At 43.8% G+C, this 19,508-nt stretch overlaps 1 protein-coding gene across 1 annotated transcript in view; it reads right to left on the bottom strand.

The window, feature by feature from the left end:
* Nucleotides 1-407: 407 nt before the first annotated feature.
* ttll5 (tubulin tyrosine ligase-like family, member 5) overlaps nucleotides 408-19,508 on the bottom strand; it is a gene marked incomplete at its 5' end in the record, with an annotated part of 41,815 nt that continues 22,714 nt past the window's right edge. The window contains 7 exons of the mRNA XM_079175141.1: nucleotides 408-489; nucleotides 3,126-3,208; nucleotides 6,447-6,655; nucleotides 9,783-9,975; nucleotides 16,439-16,578; nucleotides 18,568-18,746; nucleotides 18,832-19,407. Of these exons, the coding sequence (XP_079031267.1) occupies nucleotides 437-489; nucleotides 3,126-3,208; nucleotides 6,447-6,655; nucleotides 9,783-9,975; nucleotides 16,439-16,578; nucleotides 18,568-18,746; nucleotides 18,832-19,407 (1,433 nt within the window). The 3' untranslated portion in view covers nucleotides 408-436. The remainder of the gene's footprint in view (nucleotides 490-3,125; nucleotides 3,209-6,446; nucleotides 6,656-9,782; nucleotides 9,976-16,438; nucleotides 16,579-18,567; nucleotides 18,747-18,831; nucleotides 19,408-19,508) is intronic.

The following is a 19,508-nucleotide window of genomic DNA, read 5'->3' as shown; positions in this document are numbered from 1 at the left end:
GCATGCTACTGCATGAGCAGAGAATAAAAAGGTTGAAATGCCACTGGGGCATTGAAGAACCATCTGCTGAAGGCTATCTGTCAGTGAGATCTCTCTGCGGTATCAGTAGCACGGAGAGAATGAGGGCGGACAACTGTCGGGATGTGTGAGAGTAGCCAAGGGGGGTGAGGGGAGGGTGGGAAGGAGCTGAAAAGGCCAACTAATGTTGAGCTGAGCAAATAATAGAAAGCTGGGCATTCCTGGCCTGGAAGACTATCCTCTTGCAAGTCCGTGGCTGTATCACGGAGAAATGAATAGCACCCTGTTTGATGACTCCGGTACTTCCATCTGTTGCTGTTGTCCGTTCCCAGAATACACCTCTGTGAGGATGTAGTTACATGCAGAGACACCTGTCAGGCCAGCAGAGGGGCAGGACGTGCCGCTGGTCGCTTTCATGTCATCTGTGACCAGGCTCCTGGCCCTGGAACAGATTGCGGTACACAGAAAGACCTTGGGAAGCAATAGATGAAAGTAAAATGAATAAAAATAGATCGAACGGCAGCACAAGGTTTCCCGACAGCACAAACAAAAATGTTAAGGTCAAACCCGAAAGAGTCGTACTTCTAGAGAGTGCACGAGAACCTTCTCGGTGAATGTTTTGTTGATCTTTTAAACATTTTGGTCAAGGTGGTCACCGGCGGATCTGCTCTGTCATCTCGGGGCTTAGCCTATTGTCTGATTGTCACTTCATTCTCAGCTACTTATCTGCTGGCTCAGGGCCAGGCACACAGTAGAAAAGGGCATTCCAAGTACAGTTAGAGCTGCCGTGTTTGTGCTCCCAAACAGTATTTCCTTTCATTCCCTCTCGGCACACTCTGTTTATTTTGGTGCTCTTTTACATCGTGGGGCCTGACTAACTGGAAAACGAAAACATCTCCTTGACTTCCAATCCGATGACATGACCGCTTGGAAGCAGCTTCCTCCGGCTCGGCAAAAGAACAGATAAAGGGACAATATTGTCTCTAGCGTGTCCCTCTCCAAATGGCACTCGGAACTAAAAATGACGGAAGAAATGGTGTCAACAGTCGGTCTAACAAGTGGTTCAGTATAAATCAGTATAATCAGCCACCTCCCATAAATATTCAACTGTATCGCTTCGAATCAAACATCCAACAACTTACATAATACATATGAAAAGTGGATGACGGCCAATAACTACCTTCCTTTCTCAACAGGGCACCACACAGTCTTATTTTGATAGAGAGAGGCCTAAGCTATCCGTCCTGACATGATCAGACTCCCATTAAAATGGCACAAGTGCAGCATTCATTTCCTTCTTAAACTGAAAGCAATAAATCTCCCCCGTCACCAGCTGTGGAGCCATGAGAACTTCAAGGGAAGCATTGTAAAACACATGTGGTCGATATAATCTAGGTTTGTAAGCTATGATAGGTCCTCATCAAAACCCACCCTTCATCTCATGTCAAAAATGAACACAGAAGAAGTGGGGAAGGGAAAAGGGGGAACGGGGGTGAGAGAGCAGGAACAGTTTTCAGAGGATAAAGGGAGAGCTGTATGAGCAAAGAGAGGAAGAGATTAAGAGAGCGCACAAGAGAGAGAGAGATAAAGGGAGGGTGTGATTAATGGCGGTTGACAGCTGATCATAGAGAATGCTCTCCGTTTGGACCCGCTCTAACTCCCTGTCAGAGTCAATCAGGGGAGCTCAGTCATCTCGCTACAAAGGTACACTGGGCAGGCAGAAAGACCTGACGCACTCCTAAGCTCCACAATAACACCCTCCCCCCCCCCTCCAACACACCCCACTGAGTCTCTGTTCAACTCCCAGTCCCATTCTAAAAGCACGGTTTAACCTGCCTTGCTAGCTGGTTTCGGTACTGGGAATTTCTTTTTTTTTTTTTTTTTGTTGAGAGCGAAGCATCTCCCCAACCCTTTAAGCCCTGAACGACGGAAAAAATGCATTCATGAAATTCAGAAGCTTCTCCCAACGGATCCGGTTACAGTAATTGATGAGTTTATAAGATGTTTGTTAACTTAAGCCAGCCTCCATAGTTTGGGGGGAAGACGAAGAATGAAAAGAAGTGTTCTGGTCAAAGACACACGCACTGAATTTTATTTTTTTTTTGGGGGGGGGGGGGGGGGGGGGGGGGGGGGGGTACTGGGTGGTGCACAGCTACTGTGTTTTTCCGACAAGCTGATTTCTGGGTCGCACACGTGATGTGACGACTGGTATGATTTGCTAATGCTAATGTATAGTAGGTCTATGGAAAAAAAAAAGCTCTTGATCAGGCAAACAGATGTGTGCATCAGCGCAAACTGCTTAATATCACTGTTACTGCAATAAGCTCAACACTTCGCTCAGGATGGAAAGAGTTGTGGAAATAGGGCAGGATGACAGAGCACACGTGAGTGCATGCAACCACAATTGCAGTGCATTACTCATAATACACTTAGCAAAAGACTGAGCTAGATTTTTCATTCTCTCACTGTGATTTCTGGGGTACAACCGGACGGCACTTTTGGCGGACAGACAGTGATTACGACTGCGTCGGAATGACCAACAGATGGGAATGCTCGAACTGTTCCCATCACTGGATCTCATTACAAAAGAAAGATGTCATCACTGCTATGCCTCTTTATCTTTCGGCAGTAATCTGACCTCTACTCTTAAAAAAAAAAAAAAAAAATATGATCAAATGGCAAATTACAGCACTGGAGAGTTTGTTTATGGCCATTCAGATCTGGCTGCTTCTCTCATCAACTTAAAAGAGGGTTATGACACAAGTCATATGATACAATAGCCAATAAAACCTCACTTGTACTATTCCAACAAGGTTGTCATTAAAGTTGGTACTTTATTTATCATTATGACAATATAGTCATCTTTTACAGTGTGCAGACTACATTTACATATGCTACACACCAGTGTGCAGGCAGGAGCTGGCTAAAAATATCCAGTGGTGTTTATCAGTCCTCCATGGGGAATGTCCACTATGCCTGGCTGTAATCACGGACACTGGCATAGAAAGGGCATAACTCCCCCCCCCCCCTGCCAGAGGACTGCAGCACCAACAGGCCAAGTTACAGCTCGGTACCAAGCGTGTGTAGGACTGCAGCATCAGACCCACCTGTTTTACCACAGATGGCTTCGTAGACCACATGCTGGCCGCTGGGCAAGCTTCCACTGGCTGAACTCTCTGCGGACGTCTGCCTGTTAATAAAGAGACGATAAGTGTCAGTGATGAGCAATAAGATCATTCCCCGAGGTGCTATACATACGACGACGAACTGTCATCTGTGTATCTCCACAGCCCAGGTCAAAGCTCTGGATTCACCCCAGTGTACTCTCCCCCTTAGAGCTCAATATCCAATTAAATAAATAACAGCTGAAAACTGTTTGTGGCAACTCCAGAGAAGTGGAGTCAGTTTCAAATAGTCTGTGTGTGTGTGTGTGTGTGTGTGTGTGTGTGTGTGTGTGTGCAGCCATTGGATGCTGGTGGGAGTGAAGTGTTTGCTGAGTGCTTCTCATGAGCTATTGTGACAAGAAGGGGCCAAATTCCGGCTCCTTGTCCTGGGTGATGTGATTTTCACAAGATTGTTGTGGTGATTGCTGACTATGTGCACCTGAGGGCAATGGCTATAGACACAGAAGGTGTATACACAGTGTTGCTTATAAGCTGAATATAGTCAGTACAGTAGTGTATATGTATCTCACAGGGATACAGGAGTCTGGAGATCATAGTCAGGGAACTATATAGGCTTTTTTAAATTTAAATAATCAGACAGCAAATACAGTGTTTTCAAAGAATAAACCATTATATGAACCGGTGAAGCATAGAGCAGGAGCAGACATGACTGTAACCTTATACATTCAATCTGCTAAGCATTTTTTTAGGGGGAACAATAAATAAAGCTGAGCTGGCATTAACCTCTCGCCCCTTAACAGCAGCTCGCCAAAGGAGCATTAACAAGGTAATGAGGGTACACACTGCCTCCTTGTAAGGGACTGCACAGTTGTTCTTTCATACCATTACACAACCACAAATAGAACTGGCCCACTTTAAGCGTGGCATACCTCGACAGGAAGCAACCCCTTTCATATTGAAAGAGGGGGGGAAAAAAAAAAACTTGACCTCTGGGGTTTTTCACATCACTCTCTTTGTCAACAGTCTCTCACTCGGTCACGTCAAGAGTCAGGCAGCAGCCAGAAACACTGGAGGTGAGGACAAAATCTGAATTTGCAGTATACGCACGGACGAAATATAAACCTAAAGTAAAAGAATATTTCACACTACTCATAGAGAGCATGGAGTCCTTGTGTAAACATAGCTGATGTGCATTCGGGTAACAAGCATGTCTTAATGTTATTCAGGTTGACCAAAGGGGATAAAGTTTAACCATAAACACACGTTTGGCAGCTTCTGTGTGTATACAGTATCCCGTGAAAATAACTACTGTTGTGGCTGATTAATAGGGAGCGAAAGCAGCAGCGGGGCTGACATTAATGGCGGTGCTGTAATTGTCACCCTATTAGTAATGCCACACGACAGCCCGGGTTTCCGTAGTTACAGCTGCGTCTAGCCAAACCTTGCAAACAAAATACCAAACAGGCTCATTTATTTGCGTTACAAATTGCTCCTTTCAAAGCCTTCACTGAAGTCATACCACTTTGAGGCCTTGCAGCCCCTTGAGCTGGCGGTTGTGGTATGTTGATAGACCAGAGAGCCCTGCCCCGCTGAGTAGATACCAACACGAAGCACATTCGCTTCAAGCAAGTGTGATGCACGGCAGTTGAGCTTGAAAATTAAAAAAGGCATTGCGAGTCGACTCAGCATTTTTGGTCTTCAATTAAAACTGAATGCTGACTAATCACTCCGTTCAATCGCTGGACACAAGCCAGCAGATTCTGAAGGAAATGGATTGGATAGCACGAGTGCAGGATTTTCTCTCCAAACAGAGGAAATCATTCTGCTGCATTGACTTCAGTCCACTTCCTGTCCTAAACAAGTACCAAAAACCAAATGTGATTCTGATAAATAGATTTAACTAAAGGCTGTCAGTGATCATCAGCGGTGTATTACTCATGGGAGACTCCGGCGAGGCCAGTGCTGGTAAATTTGTATCGAGCAACAGTTTTACAGCTGAACAGCTGGCTAGAGGAAGGTGTTTGGAGAGCTGGATAACCTTGAACTGTTTGAATACACCCAGCAGAGTGATTCTATTATAAGTTGGAGGAGCTTAGGTCTACACTGGAATGCATTTCAGATGTGCCTCAATAGCAGAGGTATTGAGTTGCCCCTAAAATGAGCACTGGAAATAAAGGGAAGCAACTTATTATCCCCCTATTTTCTGCAAACAATCATCTCCTTTCTCCTGGATCGAGTTCACTTTTCGCTGTCGTTCTTTCTTTCCCCCCTCTCTTTATTCTTTTTTTTTTTTTTTCATTGTTTCCATCGGTGCATTTTTGGTCCTGAAGCTTCCGTTTTTCCCACACTCTCCCCTGTCACACTGGTCGACCACAAAAATGCAGGACAGAGGAGAGTGTGAGGGGGCTCTGGAATTCCACATGCAGAGGGTAAACACAGCAACTGCCAGGAAGACATACACACACAGGAGCAAACACAGCACCTACCCGGCTGCCCCTAACCAATTCTGCAACCCCTGCGCTGCACCCCTGCCCTCTTAACTCTTCGCTTGCCATCTACCGTTTGTCCAGTCGAGTAAGATGGCTGAATGTAACACGTCAGCAGTGCGAGGGCTTTGCTCAGTGCTACCTGCTGCTCTCAAGCTCTACTGCTTAGATGATCAGGAGACCTGCAAAGTGTCAATAAATGAATTAAGTCAAACAGAGAAATGGAGAGTTTTGTGTCCTTTTGTCTTACACATTAGAGGAGTGTAAAGAGCCCTTTACCACTGCGACTGCTAACACTGATCACAAAGGTTTGCTGTTGTTGTGTAATTTGGCCAGATGTTGCAGTAATAAAGTCATAAAGTAAGCGAGGGAAAGAGCTGGCAGTTCAGCCCTATTTCCCTCCTTTCCTTTTATTTTCAATCCTGTGCTCTTCAGCTTATCTCCAAACCAAACAGGAATTAAACGGCGCTCGGAGCCCGGGGCCCTTCCACTTAACCAAGTTCTGTTTACGGTTCAGGCAGAAATCAGGTGGTTTACGCGACACAGGCAGATACACCCTGCGGCCAAAAGACTGGGAGCACTCACATATAACTCTCATTAGCATGAGCCCTATCCCCTTGAACTCACCCATGCCATGCGCTTTGTCTCAATCCACAAGCAGCGGTCCAATCAATACCAACCCACCGCAATCGCTGAATGGGCTAAAAATGACCTGGTGACTTTGTTCAGCTCTCAGCTATACTGGATTTAAGTATCATCAGGAGTCAGGAAGAAGGGAATCAGGACTAAATGCATTCAGCTGGTAGGCTGGTCTTACTTGATGAGACGCTTTGACGCTGTTTTCCTGATCTGTCCCTCTCTGGCAGTGCTGGGTGGCTTTGGGGTAAGAACAGGACTAACGCAGGTTTGAATCTGGCTGTGGCTGTGACTGTGATTGGACCGAACATGAAAGCTGGACGGAGGGCAGCCGGATGAGTTTTTGGGAGCCTGAGCGTGTTGAGTACTCGTCTGGGCTGGAAATTGAGCCTAAGAAACAAAAACAGTTATTTAAGGTTAGTATCATTGAGGCACTGGATGTACTTTTATCAACTCAGTTTACAATTGAAGTTTAAGGAGAGGCATTATAAGGCTGTCAGCGCTGTAAGAGCAGCGACTAACAATGACTACTCTTTGATCAACCATTAGTTATCACAATGGGACAAAGCATTGCTTGGAGCACCTAACGTCCTGCTTGAAAGTTTGTTGATACAGATTGCAGGCCAGCAAATGCCTTTGGACCAAAGTTGCCGGAGCTAGATGAATTCCTGAAGTGATCCCAAAACATCGTGGTTGTTACTTACCTCTGTGGATGTGAGAGTTGTTTTTAAAACACAGCTTACAACAATTGAGATGCCATGAACAAAAAGTCTACACTAGCAATGTGGCTCTGAGCACCATTAGAGCTTAGTCCCTAAAAGATTTTCACAGTAAGACGTTTCCTAACAACATCTTTCTAGATTTCTTATTAATATATTTAATTTAAAAGGTAAGATATTAAAGATCTGGGAGCTGACAAACGTGGTGTCCCACAAGGATCAATCCTAGGGTCGTTACTCCTTTTAATGTATGGAACTAAATAAATAAATGCCAAATGACATAAATCTGTGTTTGATTGTAAACTGATCTGTATTCTTGATGGGTTCAAAAAGTTAATTTGCTCAGAACAAACTTCTTAAAATTGCCGGCTATGGAGTCTTTATTAAAGGTCAGGTGTCAGATGAAAGACAAGGAAAATCACCGCCACGATTCTAGCCGGAATTTAAGTGCATATAACTTTAATTACTATAATCTCCTAAAGCATTATTAGGGGAATGTAAAAAATTGACAAAATATGTTTCATTTTTAAGAATTAACTATTTTAAACAGATACATTGAATCATTAAAATGTTTCCATTTCGATCTAAGTTAAAGTACTTAGCAACAGGGCAATACAAATACCCTATTGGCTTTTGAGAATGGCAAAGGTATGAGATCATGCATAATCCAAATTATTTTAAAATTCAAAGATCAGTTTTGAATCAGGTTATTCTCAATGTATAGGTGACCCAATTCCAAAAGAGGAGCAGGAAGAGCAATCACATTTAGAACGGGTTAGTCATGGGGAAAAAATGTGTTCTCTGGTCATTAAGGTGAAATATCAAAGTGCTTGACATGAATTAGTGCAGATATAAATGAAATGCAATCCAGTATCAAAACAAGACCATTTTTTTTTGCAGTTGGCAGCACTAAAAAGCAAATTCTTCACATTATTTATTTGTTTATACGATCTCCTTAAAGCCTTGGGAAGGGGGAAAATGCCGTTTTCTTTTTGACATAATAATTCAGAGCTACATTTCACTTCGTCCTTGCTGGTGAATGCTTTGCATACATTCCTTCCACATCGCACGTCAATGCTATTTTCTCTGCAGCTTTATATACGGCTATCTAACAGGCTAATGGTTTTCCAGCCTCACAGTGCAGCCGTTCAAAGGGCCGGCAGTGTGACAGGGAATATCTGATGTAATTTGTGTGTTGATAAATGAGAAGCTGAGTTTCCAGGTTGCGAGACCTACGGTCGCAATTCAGTTTGAGCGGGACCAGGAAGGCCACCTTTCTTTGGCTGCCAGGTGGCTCGGAGCCAAGCCTGTGGAGGAGCCGCGCAGTCTGCACCCAGTAGCCGGAACGTGGACTGGAGCGCCGGAACAGCCCCCCTGTCTCTTTGTCATCTCACAGAAGCACACGCTCACACATTCGGGCACATTCGGGCACTCGCACTAGGTGAAGCACTTCCTTTGTGTCTTCAATCAACCCTAAATAATCAAATCATTTTACCAGGAAGCCAGAAAAAACAGCAATGGGGAATTCAGGGACGTTACGTACTAATTCCTGGACCGATCAAGGATACACATTGGTAGGTCAGACTGAAAGAGAGACCCATGTGGGTGGAACGAACTGGGAGGAATGACGAGGGTTTTAAAAGAGGGATGTCTGATTTGATGGTGAGACAATTATATCCAGAGTCGGCCTTCCTATGAGCTCAGTTTGTGAGGGTTGAACAACAGGATGGCTCTGTTATAAAGACCACATGCAGGAGTATAAAGGAAATTTGGTCAACTGTGTTCAGACTATGAGACGAAATGAGAAGGGGAGTGGAACAGAGGAAAGGCATTGCATGTCCCATGACACTCTCCTGTCTCCATTTCTATTCATCCATAGATGAATACAAAATCCTCTTGAAAATGAATACACTCTTCCCTTTAAGAGCCTCTTTCAAAGCAACTGTACAAAAAAAACAGGGTGGCTGTCTTTTTTTCTCTAAACATTAAAATTATGCTGCGGCAAAATGACCATGACCTCTTTACCTTTCTAATCTCCCTCTAAAAACAGCTAAATCACATCCGTCACAGCTCGTCAGGCATGACTTAAATGCTTTTTGTTTGGTACATTACTGCTGCTGAGAAAGTCATATCCCAAAATTGTATTTGTGTTGTAATTGGAATACAAATGGAGCTCAAATCTGATATGTACTGTAAAAACTCATAACTCATAACGGACTCTGTACCGGGCCCTCTCTGGTGCCCTCCTGGGCAGCATTCCTTGATTACTCACCTTCCAATGTAAACCTAGCAGAGTCAATCAGCCAAACAATGTAATCTTAGAGTGAGGAGTCATGTTTGGCTCTCCAGGAATGAGCTTCTGTTGAGGAGGATATTCCCACCGAACACCATTTTTTAAAGTGGTTTGGAAAGAGAATCTCAGAATAGCTTTGAAAATGCTAACATGAAAGCTTTGCCCTTGACGTGGGTGTATTTTGCACTACTTTGGCGGGCGCAGTGCTTCGGTAAGGGAATATTTTGCACAGACACAAATATGAGTTTTCCTGAACTATAGCTCGATAGTTCTCAAACACATTCTGTTTCCTTCCATTCCAAAAAGTTGCTTAAGTAAAGCATCAAACTAAAATAAAAGAAGCCGAACAACTCATTTCTCAACTCTTTTGCTCAATCCTAATTCAACAAAACAAACAAGGTCGGCGTGTTTTGAGGGAACAAATAGAATTGACAACAGATCCCAGTAACGTGATGCTGTTGAGATGAAATACTGGGGGGGAAACAAACCAAACGCTCTTATATACCTGGTGTCTGCAATGGCCTTGGTCCAGAAATTGTCGAGACTGAAGTCTTTGCTGTTGCAGTTTCTGTATAGCAAACTGAAGCTGGTAGCTCTCTTGGGTGGGCTGGTAGCGCTGCTGGGGGTTCACCCCCGTCACAAAGCTATAGGCACTCTGCATCTGACCATCCCAGAGACCCTCCTCATGCTTCAGTGGCCTGTGAGTTGGAGAGCACAAATGGAGAGTGAAAAGTTGAAAGAAAAAGTTGAAAGAATCAGAATTAACAAAAAGAATAAACAGAAGAAAAAACATACACTGACTTTTGCTTCAGATTCAATGTTACTCATTTGCACTCGAATAGAAATTGAACATCTACAGTATGAAGGTTTCACCTCGTGGTGGAAAAGAAAAGGGTATTAAAGATTAATAAAACAAACTTAAAATTAAAACGCATGATTTCTATGAACAGTTAAATGTGAATATCGACACATCAGCAGCAAGAGACAAATGTGCACCAGTATAAGCTCCAAAGTGTGTGGTGAGCAAACATGAACCTGAATACATTTATTTGATTAAAAATGGCAGGCAGTGATGGGTGAGGTAATTAGCATATCGATTTTTCTTATCTATTTGGGAAGGTGGTCCTCGGAATTTTTTAACAATCAGAAGTGATCAGGAGTAACAAAAGATCAAGACCGCCATGGAAGAGGTGACGAAATACAATATATAAGCATATATTGACAAGTAGTGCAGCATAATGTTAAAATAATGACATACAAAAGTCAAATTAAGCTACTACTGACGTACAACTAACCCATCTTAATAGCTAATAATTACCTGCAAAATTGCAAGATGGTGCAAGCTGCAATGACTCAACAGTAAGCCATAATAACCACAGTATTTGCTACCATCTTCTCCTTGTCAGTTATGTTACCATCCAACCAAAGCATAGATGTTGCAGTACCTAATTAGCTGACCCATTTCCCTCCACATGTTGAGTTGCAAAAAAAGACAAGACAGCTGACGGAGTCCCAGTCGGTGGCTGCTGGGCCCACAGAAGCCTCAAGTCAAAGTGTGCAGATCAGAGTCAGAGTCAGAGGGCAAGGCTGTGGCAAACACAGGCTGACCTAAAAACCTTTCCTCTTTGCCTCAGTGCTCCCCGAGCTTCACGTCCCATTTACATCACAAAGCCACAACCTGGAAAGCAAACCTTTTGACGAGTTGCACAAGTTTGTAACTGGATTATCTGTCATTAAAGCTAAGCCTGTTTCAGCTGTTTTTTTTCTCCATTTTTGGCCCCTGTTAAAGCAATGAGGCGAGCCTCCCCTTCAGACATGCTTAGATTGAGTCTACGTTGAGTCTGCTGTGCGCAAACAAAAAGTGCCACAAAGAGCAAACGGAAAACGGAGAAAGATACAAGTACAGTTGAAGAAATGGGATCCCTGGGGGTCATAATCACAAAAGAAATCCATGGAAATTCCTCCCATTACATGCAATAACATTTGTCCATTGGTCTAGAGTAAAAGGAAACACTGTAGACTTAAGATCACAATAGCTGCTATATTTTTAGAGCCCATCTAAATTTAGAATTCAATTAATCTTGAACAATACACACTGTGGGAAAATAATCTTGTGTCGCTCGAGTGGAAACATATTCCTGTCCTGTGTGACACAAGGCACCTTAAACTCATGTGAACATAATGGGACAGATATTGCAAAAACAACTGGTGCGACCATGGGCCAAGTCAATGTTTTTTAGCTTCTGGAAACAAAGGCTCGTCTGTGAACCCTGCAAGGCCAGAGATTCTCCTAACGCCAGGAGACAAAACAAAAACTCGCTCTTTGTTTACAACAGTCATTTCCTTTTGCTTGGCTGCAGTTTGCACACTGGACCACAGGGACCTTCAGCGCTACCAGTTTATTAGCATATGGTCTTAAACAGACTATTCCTCCGGTCAAGAGCATTTGCTTTCCACGACTACAATGTTGCAGAAGGGCCCCCGAGGAGGAGTCTTTTCAGACAGGGAGTGTCAACACAACACCACGGGAAACATACAACAGAATCACCATTAATTTAAAAGCAGCAATGCAAGGAAAGGCAGCAGAGAAGAGCAGTTTTACAGCTGAGTTTCTCATCACTGGTACAGCACATGTGTGTGCGTGGGGCTCCAACGACCTGGGAGCTCCCTCCCTGCTGGACTGCTGCTCGCTGGTGTCAGCTTACTCCCCGCTGTGCATCCATCTCTTAATATGCCGATATGACTTACTGTCGAACAACACAGCAGTGCAAGTTAAGCACATGTGCGGCATCAATCTAACTATGTGTGAATGTGGGAAAATGGACGGTCTGGGGTGACATCATGCCACAGTATCTCAAAGCCCTGCCTGGTCAGTGTACACATCAGCTGCCTCAAGAGTGTGAGGGTATTTCCAGCCATTACTCAGTTGTTTGCCTTGTTTCATTGCAACAACATGACACTTAACAGAACTGTCTTTAAAAATAAATTAAAAAAAGATCTGTATCTGGGCATTTGTTGTTTCAGCAGTCTAGACATGTGTGCTGATGCTTTAGTTAACGCAGTGGTGAGCAATATAAGATCCTGAAACCACCAGTGGTCTGTTACAAAAAATGGGTTGACTAAAACCTAGAATATCCTGACATCTGGAACGTGGACTGATGTAAACTGACCAGTTCAAGGTTTTACTCTCAAAGGAGCTCAGGGGGGAACTGAAAGGCAAAGGTGCCTGATACTGTAAAGGACATGATTGATAAAGATGACACTGACATTCTAGATTTAAAGAACATTTAGAAACTCAAGAAAACACCTTATTCTTTTCATGTGCGCTTTCAAATATAACCTACATTTACAAAATGATGGGAAGCAACCTTTAACATATCGCTTGGCCCTTAAGAACTGTTGTATTCGGAAATGATGTTACAGCTGGTGATGCTGCAGTGACTTCCTGTTTACATAGCTGATTACTTTTGACTGGATGATGGCGCTACAAATGTGTCCTTGCAACCACTTTACACAAACACAGTTTAATGGTAGTTTAACGGTGAACGTGGTTTAGTAAATTGCTAGTTTAAAACTAGTAGTAACCACAAAAACTGGTGCAACTCAGTCCTGATATATTAGCAACCTGAGTTTCACACATTTGACAACACTGCAAAAATTAGGTGACACGTGTACTGCTGTAGAGGTGTGTATATCTGCTGCCTCAATCCCTCCATTCACTGGAATCTCTCTCTCTCTTACCTTAAGGGCTCTCCCTGCTATTACCACATCTGGCTCCAATAATTGCGAATGAATACGTCTCTTCTTTGAAATTTAAGGAAGAGAGACATCAAACCAACCTCCATCGAAGAAGTTTTACATTTTCACCCGAGCTTTTCTGATTAGTTGGGTTGTTGCTTCAGCAAATGACCTGTCATAAAATCCTTTGGAATGGTATGTTCTTACCAAATTCGACCAAGTCAAACATCAATCTAACAAAGTATTGAACAGAACTAAAAATACCCAGCATAAGCAGGGTTGTGGTATTTCTCAGTTCTAGCTGTGCTGGAGCGAACACTGCAGAGGAAATAGGTTTGCGGTCATCTGTACGGACAGTGAGAAGAAAATAAGGAGGCATTTTTTTTCGTGGCCAGGGTGCTAATGCAGCTCAAGACACATTATATGACATGACTAATACAAGTGGAGAGGACAAACCATGACCCGCTACTGACTAAATGCTATACACTTCATCCCAAACTCAAACCCAAACCCCAAAACTAAGATTAATCAGCCATAAGTAAGATGCTACTCTGTATGAAAAATGTGTAGAAGTAACCAAACACAACAAACTGGTTGTTACGTTTGAGGTTGTCTCCTTGACTGTCGTCAGAATGTCTGAGTGTTTTATACTGCGCACATCATTTCACAAGTACGTTGAATGGAAGTCATCATAAACGTTTCAGGAGGTCCAACACCGGAAATGATCCCCCAGCTCACTGTGGATGCATGAAGACCTGCAGTATGGCTCAAAGCCCTCCGGTTGTCAGCACACTGCAGTGAGGCAGCAGCTCTAATAGTGCTGATGAAGCATACCTGGTAGATCCTGGCAGCGGCACTTCAAAGAGCCGCGCTGCTCTTTGAAACCCATCATACTTCACCCCTGTGGTTGCTTAAAGAGCCAGTGTGCCTAACAGTTTCAGTATGTTTGGCACAAACCATCGGCCCGAGTGTAGGGGGGGGGGGGAGGGACAAAGGAAATTCTGTGTTATAAGAAACAGCTCCGAGGTGAAATCAAGGCAATTTATCCTAATATCTTATTAAAGACATTTCACTGCAATGAGAGGTGAACGCCAAAACCAAGGGCTGGGAGTACTGGGGTACAAGAGAGCTTTTGTATTGCAAGCCAGCGACAAATGGGAAGATAAAGGCAGCTGTGTATTTTCTGGAGAGATTTGGAACAGAAGCTACTGTATATTCCACCTTCTATGAATTATTAACCCGAAATGTGAAAAGCTGAAATGCAAAGCTGAACTTAAATGTATTTCGTGATGAATGAAGTGCCAAAACAGTATCGGAAAAACCAAAATATTTAAATGGAATGACATTCAGAGAAGACATTTATGATCCAATCAAAGCACTAGAGTTCTAAAGTTAAATGTGAGATCAAAGGGTGACTTCTGTTTCCTCAGTATCATATGTAAAAGCTACGTGAAGCTATCCGTAAAATTATACATTCTATTAAATCTCTTTTGTGGAAATAAAAACATTTTAAAAAAGGGAACAGGCCAGCAGACATTCTTGGAATTCCCTGACAGCTCGATACATAAGGAAGGGCAGGACTGGAAAAACAGAGTCTAAGATCAAGGCCAAGCTGTCTGAGACATTGTCACTCACATATCAGGACAAAAATAACGCGGAGTGACCATGTATGCTTACCCCTCAATGAATTACACCTTCAAATAGCCGCTTTATTATCCTGGCCTGGTACCGTAGAGCGTGACTGTGTGATCATATTCTGTCCTTCGGTTTCCTTCCTTCTCTCCTCAGAGCAATGGGAGAGGGGTGAGATATGGGGTGAGGAATGGGGGTCAGTGGTTGCAGAGGCGAGAGCTTGGAGCAGACAGACTATGTGGGTGTTGACATTGCCCCCTCACCACTGCCTCCATCCCACCAACGCAACGTTTCAAGCTGCCAGCATGCTTCACACACTCCCGACACTCAGCAGCCAATTCTGGTGTAACTTAGCTCCACAAAGCACTAATAAAAAGAGAATAAAATGCCCATTTGCAGGCACGTATTGAACTAACCTGCCCAGAGGAGTGTTGGCGCTGCGCAATCCTTTTCCAAAGACTAACAATGTTCAATCTAGAAATTTGTCAGAGACCATTAAAAAAGCATTTAGGTTCTATTGAGTGTGACCAAATAAGCAACCACAATCTAAGTGTCTACAGTAAAGACTTGAGTAAAGTTGATTACACAGACAATCCTCAGGACATTGATTTGTCCAAAGGGATTAAAGCTTCTCTGTCTTTTAAACAAGAATGAAAAAAGCAACTCATATAGTATTTGAACTCTTTAGGCCTTATGACATATTCTGAAAATCAAGAATGGCAGTTTATTCAAACTACAATGTCTGTGTTGGTGTCCAACGGCGCAGCATCTCTCAGAGGAGAGATGTGCTGTTTTCCTTGGCAGTGAACCCCATTGAGACTGTAACACACTGTTCCTTCTCTGCCGCCTCAGGAGAGGGCGACCAAGTAGTGCACTTGGGCACAATGGTGAAATCTGACCATAAGGAGCAATGGAGCACTTATAAGGGAGCAGAGGTTTGGTTTGTGCTCAACGAAAAACTGGAGGAATAGAGAAGGTACTGTAGCAATTTCCACAAAATAAAGTCCATCTAAAATCACATTTATTTAAATGTATTTTGTCAAATTTAATGAAATAAAATTACATTTTCCCCCTTTGGTATCTGATTTCAGGTCTCAAAAGAGAACAAAAGAGAAGTGACTTGCAGAGCAGTTATGAATGCTGTTGCAGACAAGAACAATTTATAATTTCAGTTGGACTTTAAGAAATGAAACTTTTCTCTTTCTGATATGAAGTGCAAAGTCAAGTTTTCATTTTTTACACCAAAAAATACCCTGACTTTTATTCGATGGATTCGCGGATTATTTACAATTTATTTTCAAATTAATTCTGTGTCCCCAAGCTCCCCAAAGTTGCTGTGTTTCCTGCTACAAAAACACGCTATTCACTTTGCCGTTTACTAGAAACAAGGTTCTGCAAAATCTCTGTGAAATAATAGGGAGGAAAAGTAAATAAATACTGATTATACACAGTCTATACCAGTGCTCCCATTCTCCCATCTTAAAGATGCTGTACCACACTGTGCAAAGCCCATTGGATAACATGAGGCTAGAGATTGTTGCACTAATAACTGAGTGAGCAGCCCACCCTGACTGAGTGAACTCATGATAGAAACACTGAGTTTTACTGGTTGAAGAAGACACCTTTTCATCATATCCGATGTCTGATCCGCTTGATAAAAGCAGTATCAGCGCCAGTGAAAATCCGGCCTATCAAACTGGTGCATCCCTAGTTGTACTGCAGAAAAGGTATTTTTGAAATGCCCTTTTCCCCCCACAGTTCTCGGCACATGCCACATGTCTTTGGACTCACCTAGTGCTGCTACATAGATCTGTTCCTGAGTGAGCAGCTTTCACTGGCCCTTGGCTTGGAGCAGCAGAATGCCGCTCTTTAGGGTTCAGTGTGACGCTCTCTCTGCTCAGCATCCTGTTTGCCATGTTCAGGTTGGTCAGCTGTGGGCAGAGACGAAAACCTCAACAGATCATTCAAATCAAACCAATTTAAATCAGTCATTTTCATTACACACACTTAACAAGATGTATGTATTCACTCACAAAATCAATGTTAAGTCAAGTCACTTCAACCAAACATCCCACTAATCCCAGCATGTTAAGCTAAATGGGAATGCTTGATGAATAAGCACTCACATTGTGCTCCTCCCTACATCGACCACTTTATTCTCTTGTCTCTGGGGGCTCTGTGAAATGTACACACAGCACATGGCAGAGCTAGTCTCCGCTCAGCACTAAATCCAGGTGGTTCCCTCCTCCCTTCTCCATCTCTGACAGAATCAGCTATATCTTGACTCGCCAGCAAAAATCTGTTTATGACCACTGTAGCGACTGCACCTCTGTACTGCTCCGTACTACCCTGGGAATTATGTTCGGGGAAAGCTAATGGGAGAATAAATTATCCTGCTGTGGCGTTTTATTTACTTTATTTCCTCCTGTGCACTAAATAGTCCAATGGGAAAATTGTAATGCTGCCAGGCCTTGTACGACGTGAAGAAATGTGTCAGCATGGTGTTACACAGCCTCAGCTCTAAGTTACTTATTAGATAGACTGGACGTATTCTTACAAGCTGTGCGATCTAAACTGAGGAAATGAAAACACATGTGGAAACCAATAATACAAGGCTTTTGGACAAATTGTCATGTATCATGTATCATGATAAGCCATTAAAATATGAATAAATCTACCATAATGAATAGATCTTTACCACATCTTTACCACAGTTACCATTGTTAAGTGTATATAATTGCCAGGACGCCCCATCGTCTAAGGTCATGTGCACCAACTTGTCTAACTGAGACACAGTGTTACAAGAATGTCTTATAACACTGTATTGGACAAACACATATGGATGTATACACATACTGTAAGGATTCATATTCATGCGTCTCAGCACGGCGACTATGCCTGACTTTACTCATTTTCAGGTTCTGTTTAGTATACATTCTGACCAGCTTGAGAGTGAGTACGTACTTAAACCTGAGAGGTCAACTGGGGCAACAGGGTGTTGTTCGTGTTTACAACGTTCTCCATTTAGTTCAGCAAGTGATTTACTGACTTCAAATCTGAGCCCAAAATAAACTAAACACAAACTGCACTCTTTGAGCCATTAAGTGAAAAAGACTGGACTATTTCTCTCAACAAAATACCCTGCTGCCATGCCCAGGATTAACTATTCATAAGAAATACAGCAAACACCTTTCAGATAGACAGAATAATGGAGAGTCAAAGGGAAGCCATAAAATCTGCCGTCTGTGTGGTCTGGTGCCATCACAAAAAAACCTCTACGAAAAAATCCAGTGAGGCAGAGGAGGTAGAAGAGGAGGAGGGAGAAGAGGTTGAGAGGCTCCCCACGCCGAACGACAAACCTTTGGGGAATATAGAAGAAGGTGGTGATGGAGCCAATGGAGCTGCCGCTCCCCTGCTCAGTGCCAATTTGCTACATTCCTCTATTTATAAGCATCAATTACCACAAAAAAAGTGGCTGCTTGTTAAGTATCAACAGAAATCACTCCCCCATGGTGCATCTGATAATGAGACCTCACACAGAGCTGAGGCTTGATGCGGCTCACCACTGTTTGGGCCAGCCAGCTTCAAACCCCAGTTCCAGTTCCACCCCCGCACCAACCCCAGCCCACAGACTGCAGGCGAGCCGAGGACTGAAGGAGGAAGGTGCACGGTGCGAGGCAGCAGACCCTCCGGCTCCAACAGGTCTGCTGAACGAATGAGCAGCTAGATGCCGCCAATCAGCATGGGGTCAGAGCCAGGTTTACGCATCAACAAAGATAAATATCAGAGACCTCACAGTGAGAGACTACTGCAGCAGATCACACAGATCCGTTTACAGTTGCTTAACAACTCCACATGGCTTCTTATTCGAGCGCAGCGAAACTTCCTGGGCAATAGAGGTAAAAACCTAGGCAACTCACGTGTTGTGTCAGCAGGTTGATGTGACTGGAGCTGGCATAGTGGCGAGCAACCTGCATGTCAGCCAGCTTCTGCAGGGCTGAGATGAAGGCCTGCTGGTTCGACTGGGCGTGCGAGTTTATGTCCTTCAATGTCCCGGCTGAGTTGGACTTCAGCTTACTGGAAGAGCTCCTCCTGATCACTGACATACAGAATAACAGAAGACTAATGTGAGAAAAACCGGAGTGAATATGATAAACAACAGCAATGTAAAGTACTGAGTTTACCTTGGCCTGCAGTGGTGGTTCTAGAGAGCTTCTGGTTATAGATGTGCGTGGCACTCGGGATGGAAGAGGCTGCTCCAGAGCTGGACGTTGATGAGGTAAAGGACTGAATCCTCTTGAGCGCCTGGGTGGGTGTCCCACTACAGATGGTGTTAGAGCCAGTGGAAACAGATGTCCACATTGCTTTCGGGGGCTGTGTGACCACGAGGCCAGGGGTGTATGCAGGAGGGTCAGAGAGAGCCTCGGGATGGCAGAACTGAGACTTAGCCAAGGACTGTGCATAGGACGGCGGCTGAAGAGGTGGCGGCGGTGGCGGACAGTGGAGAGGCAGGCACGTCGGGGCTGTGGAGCAGCGCCGCAGACGAGTATGTGTGCAGTCTAAAGTCACGGGAAAGCTGGAGTAGTGCTGGGAGGCCTGGACCTCTGGGTGGATTTGACCAGTTCTTCCTGCTGCTTGTTGGTCTTCAGTACGGACATAGGGCTGACTCTCAGTGGCCTTGATGTCTCGGTCACTGCTGACTTTCCCTCCGGAGAGCGAGGACTCTGAAGCACTGGAATCCTCTTTGGCCACAGGCAGAGCTGTTCAAAGGAGGAAAGAAGCCAGAGCTCCTTTATCATCAGATAGCCATTCCTCGGCTCTGACACACATTTGCTTTCCCCCAATGAGTCCTAATCGTTTG

This window comes from Pholis gunnellus (assembly GCF_910591455.1).
Source record: "Pholis gunnellus genome assembly, chromosome: 15".
In the NCBI taxonomy this organism is placed as follows: domain Eukaryota; kingdom Metazoa; phylum Chordata; class Actinopteri; order Perciformes; family Pholidae; genus Pholis; species Pholis gunnellus.
This window is presented reverse-complemented; position numbering and strand designations above follow the sequence as displayed.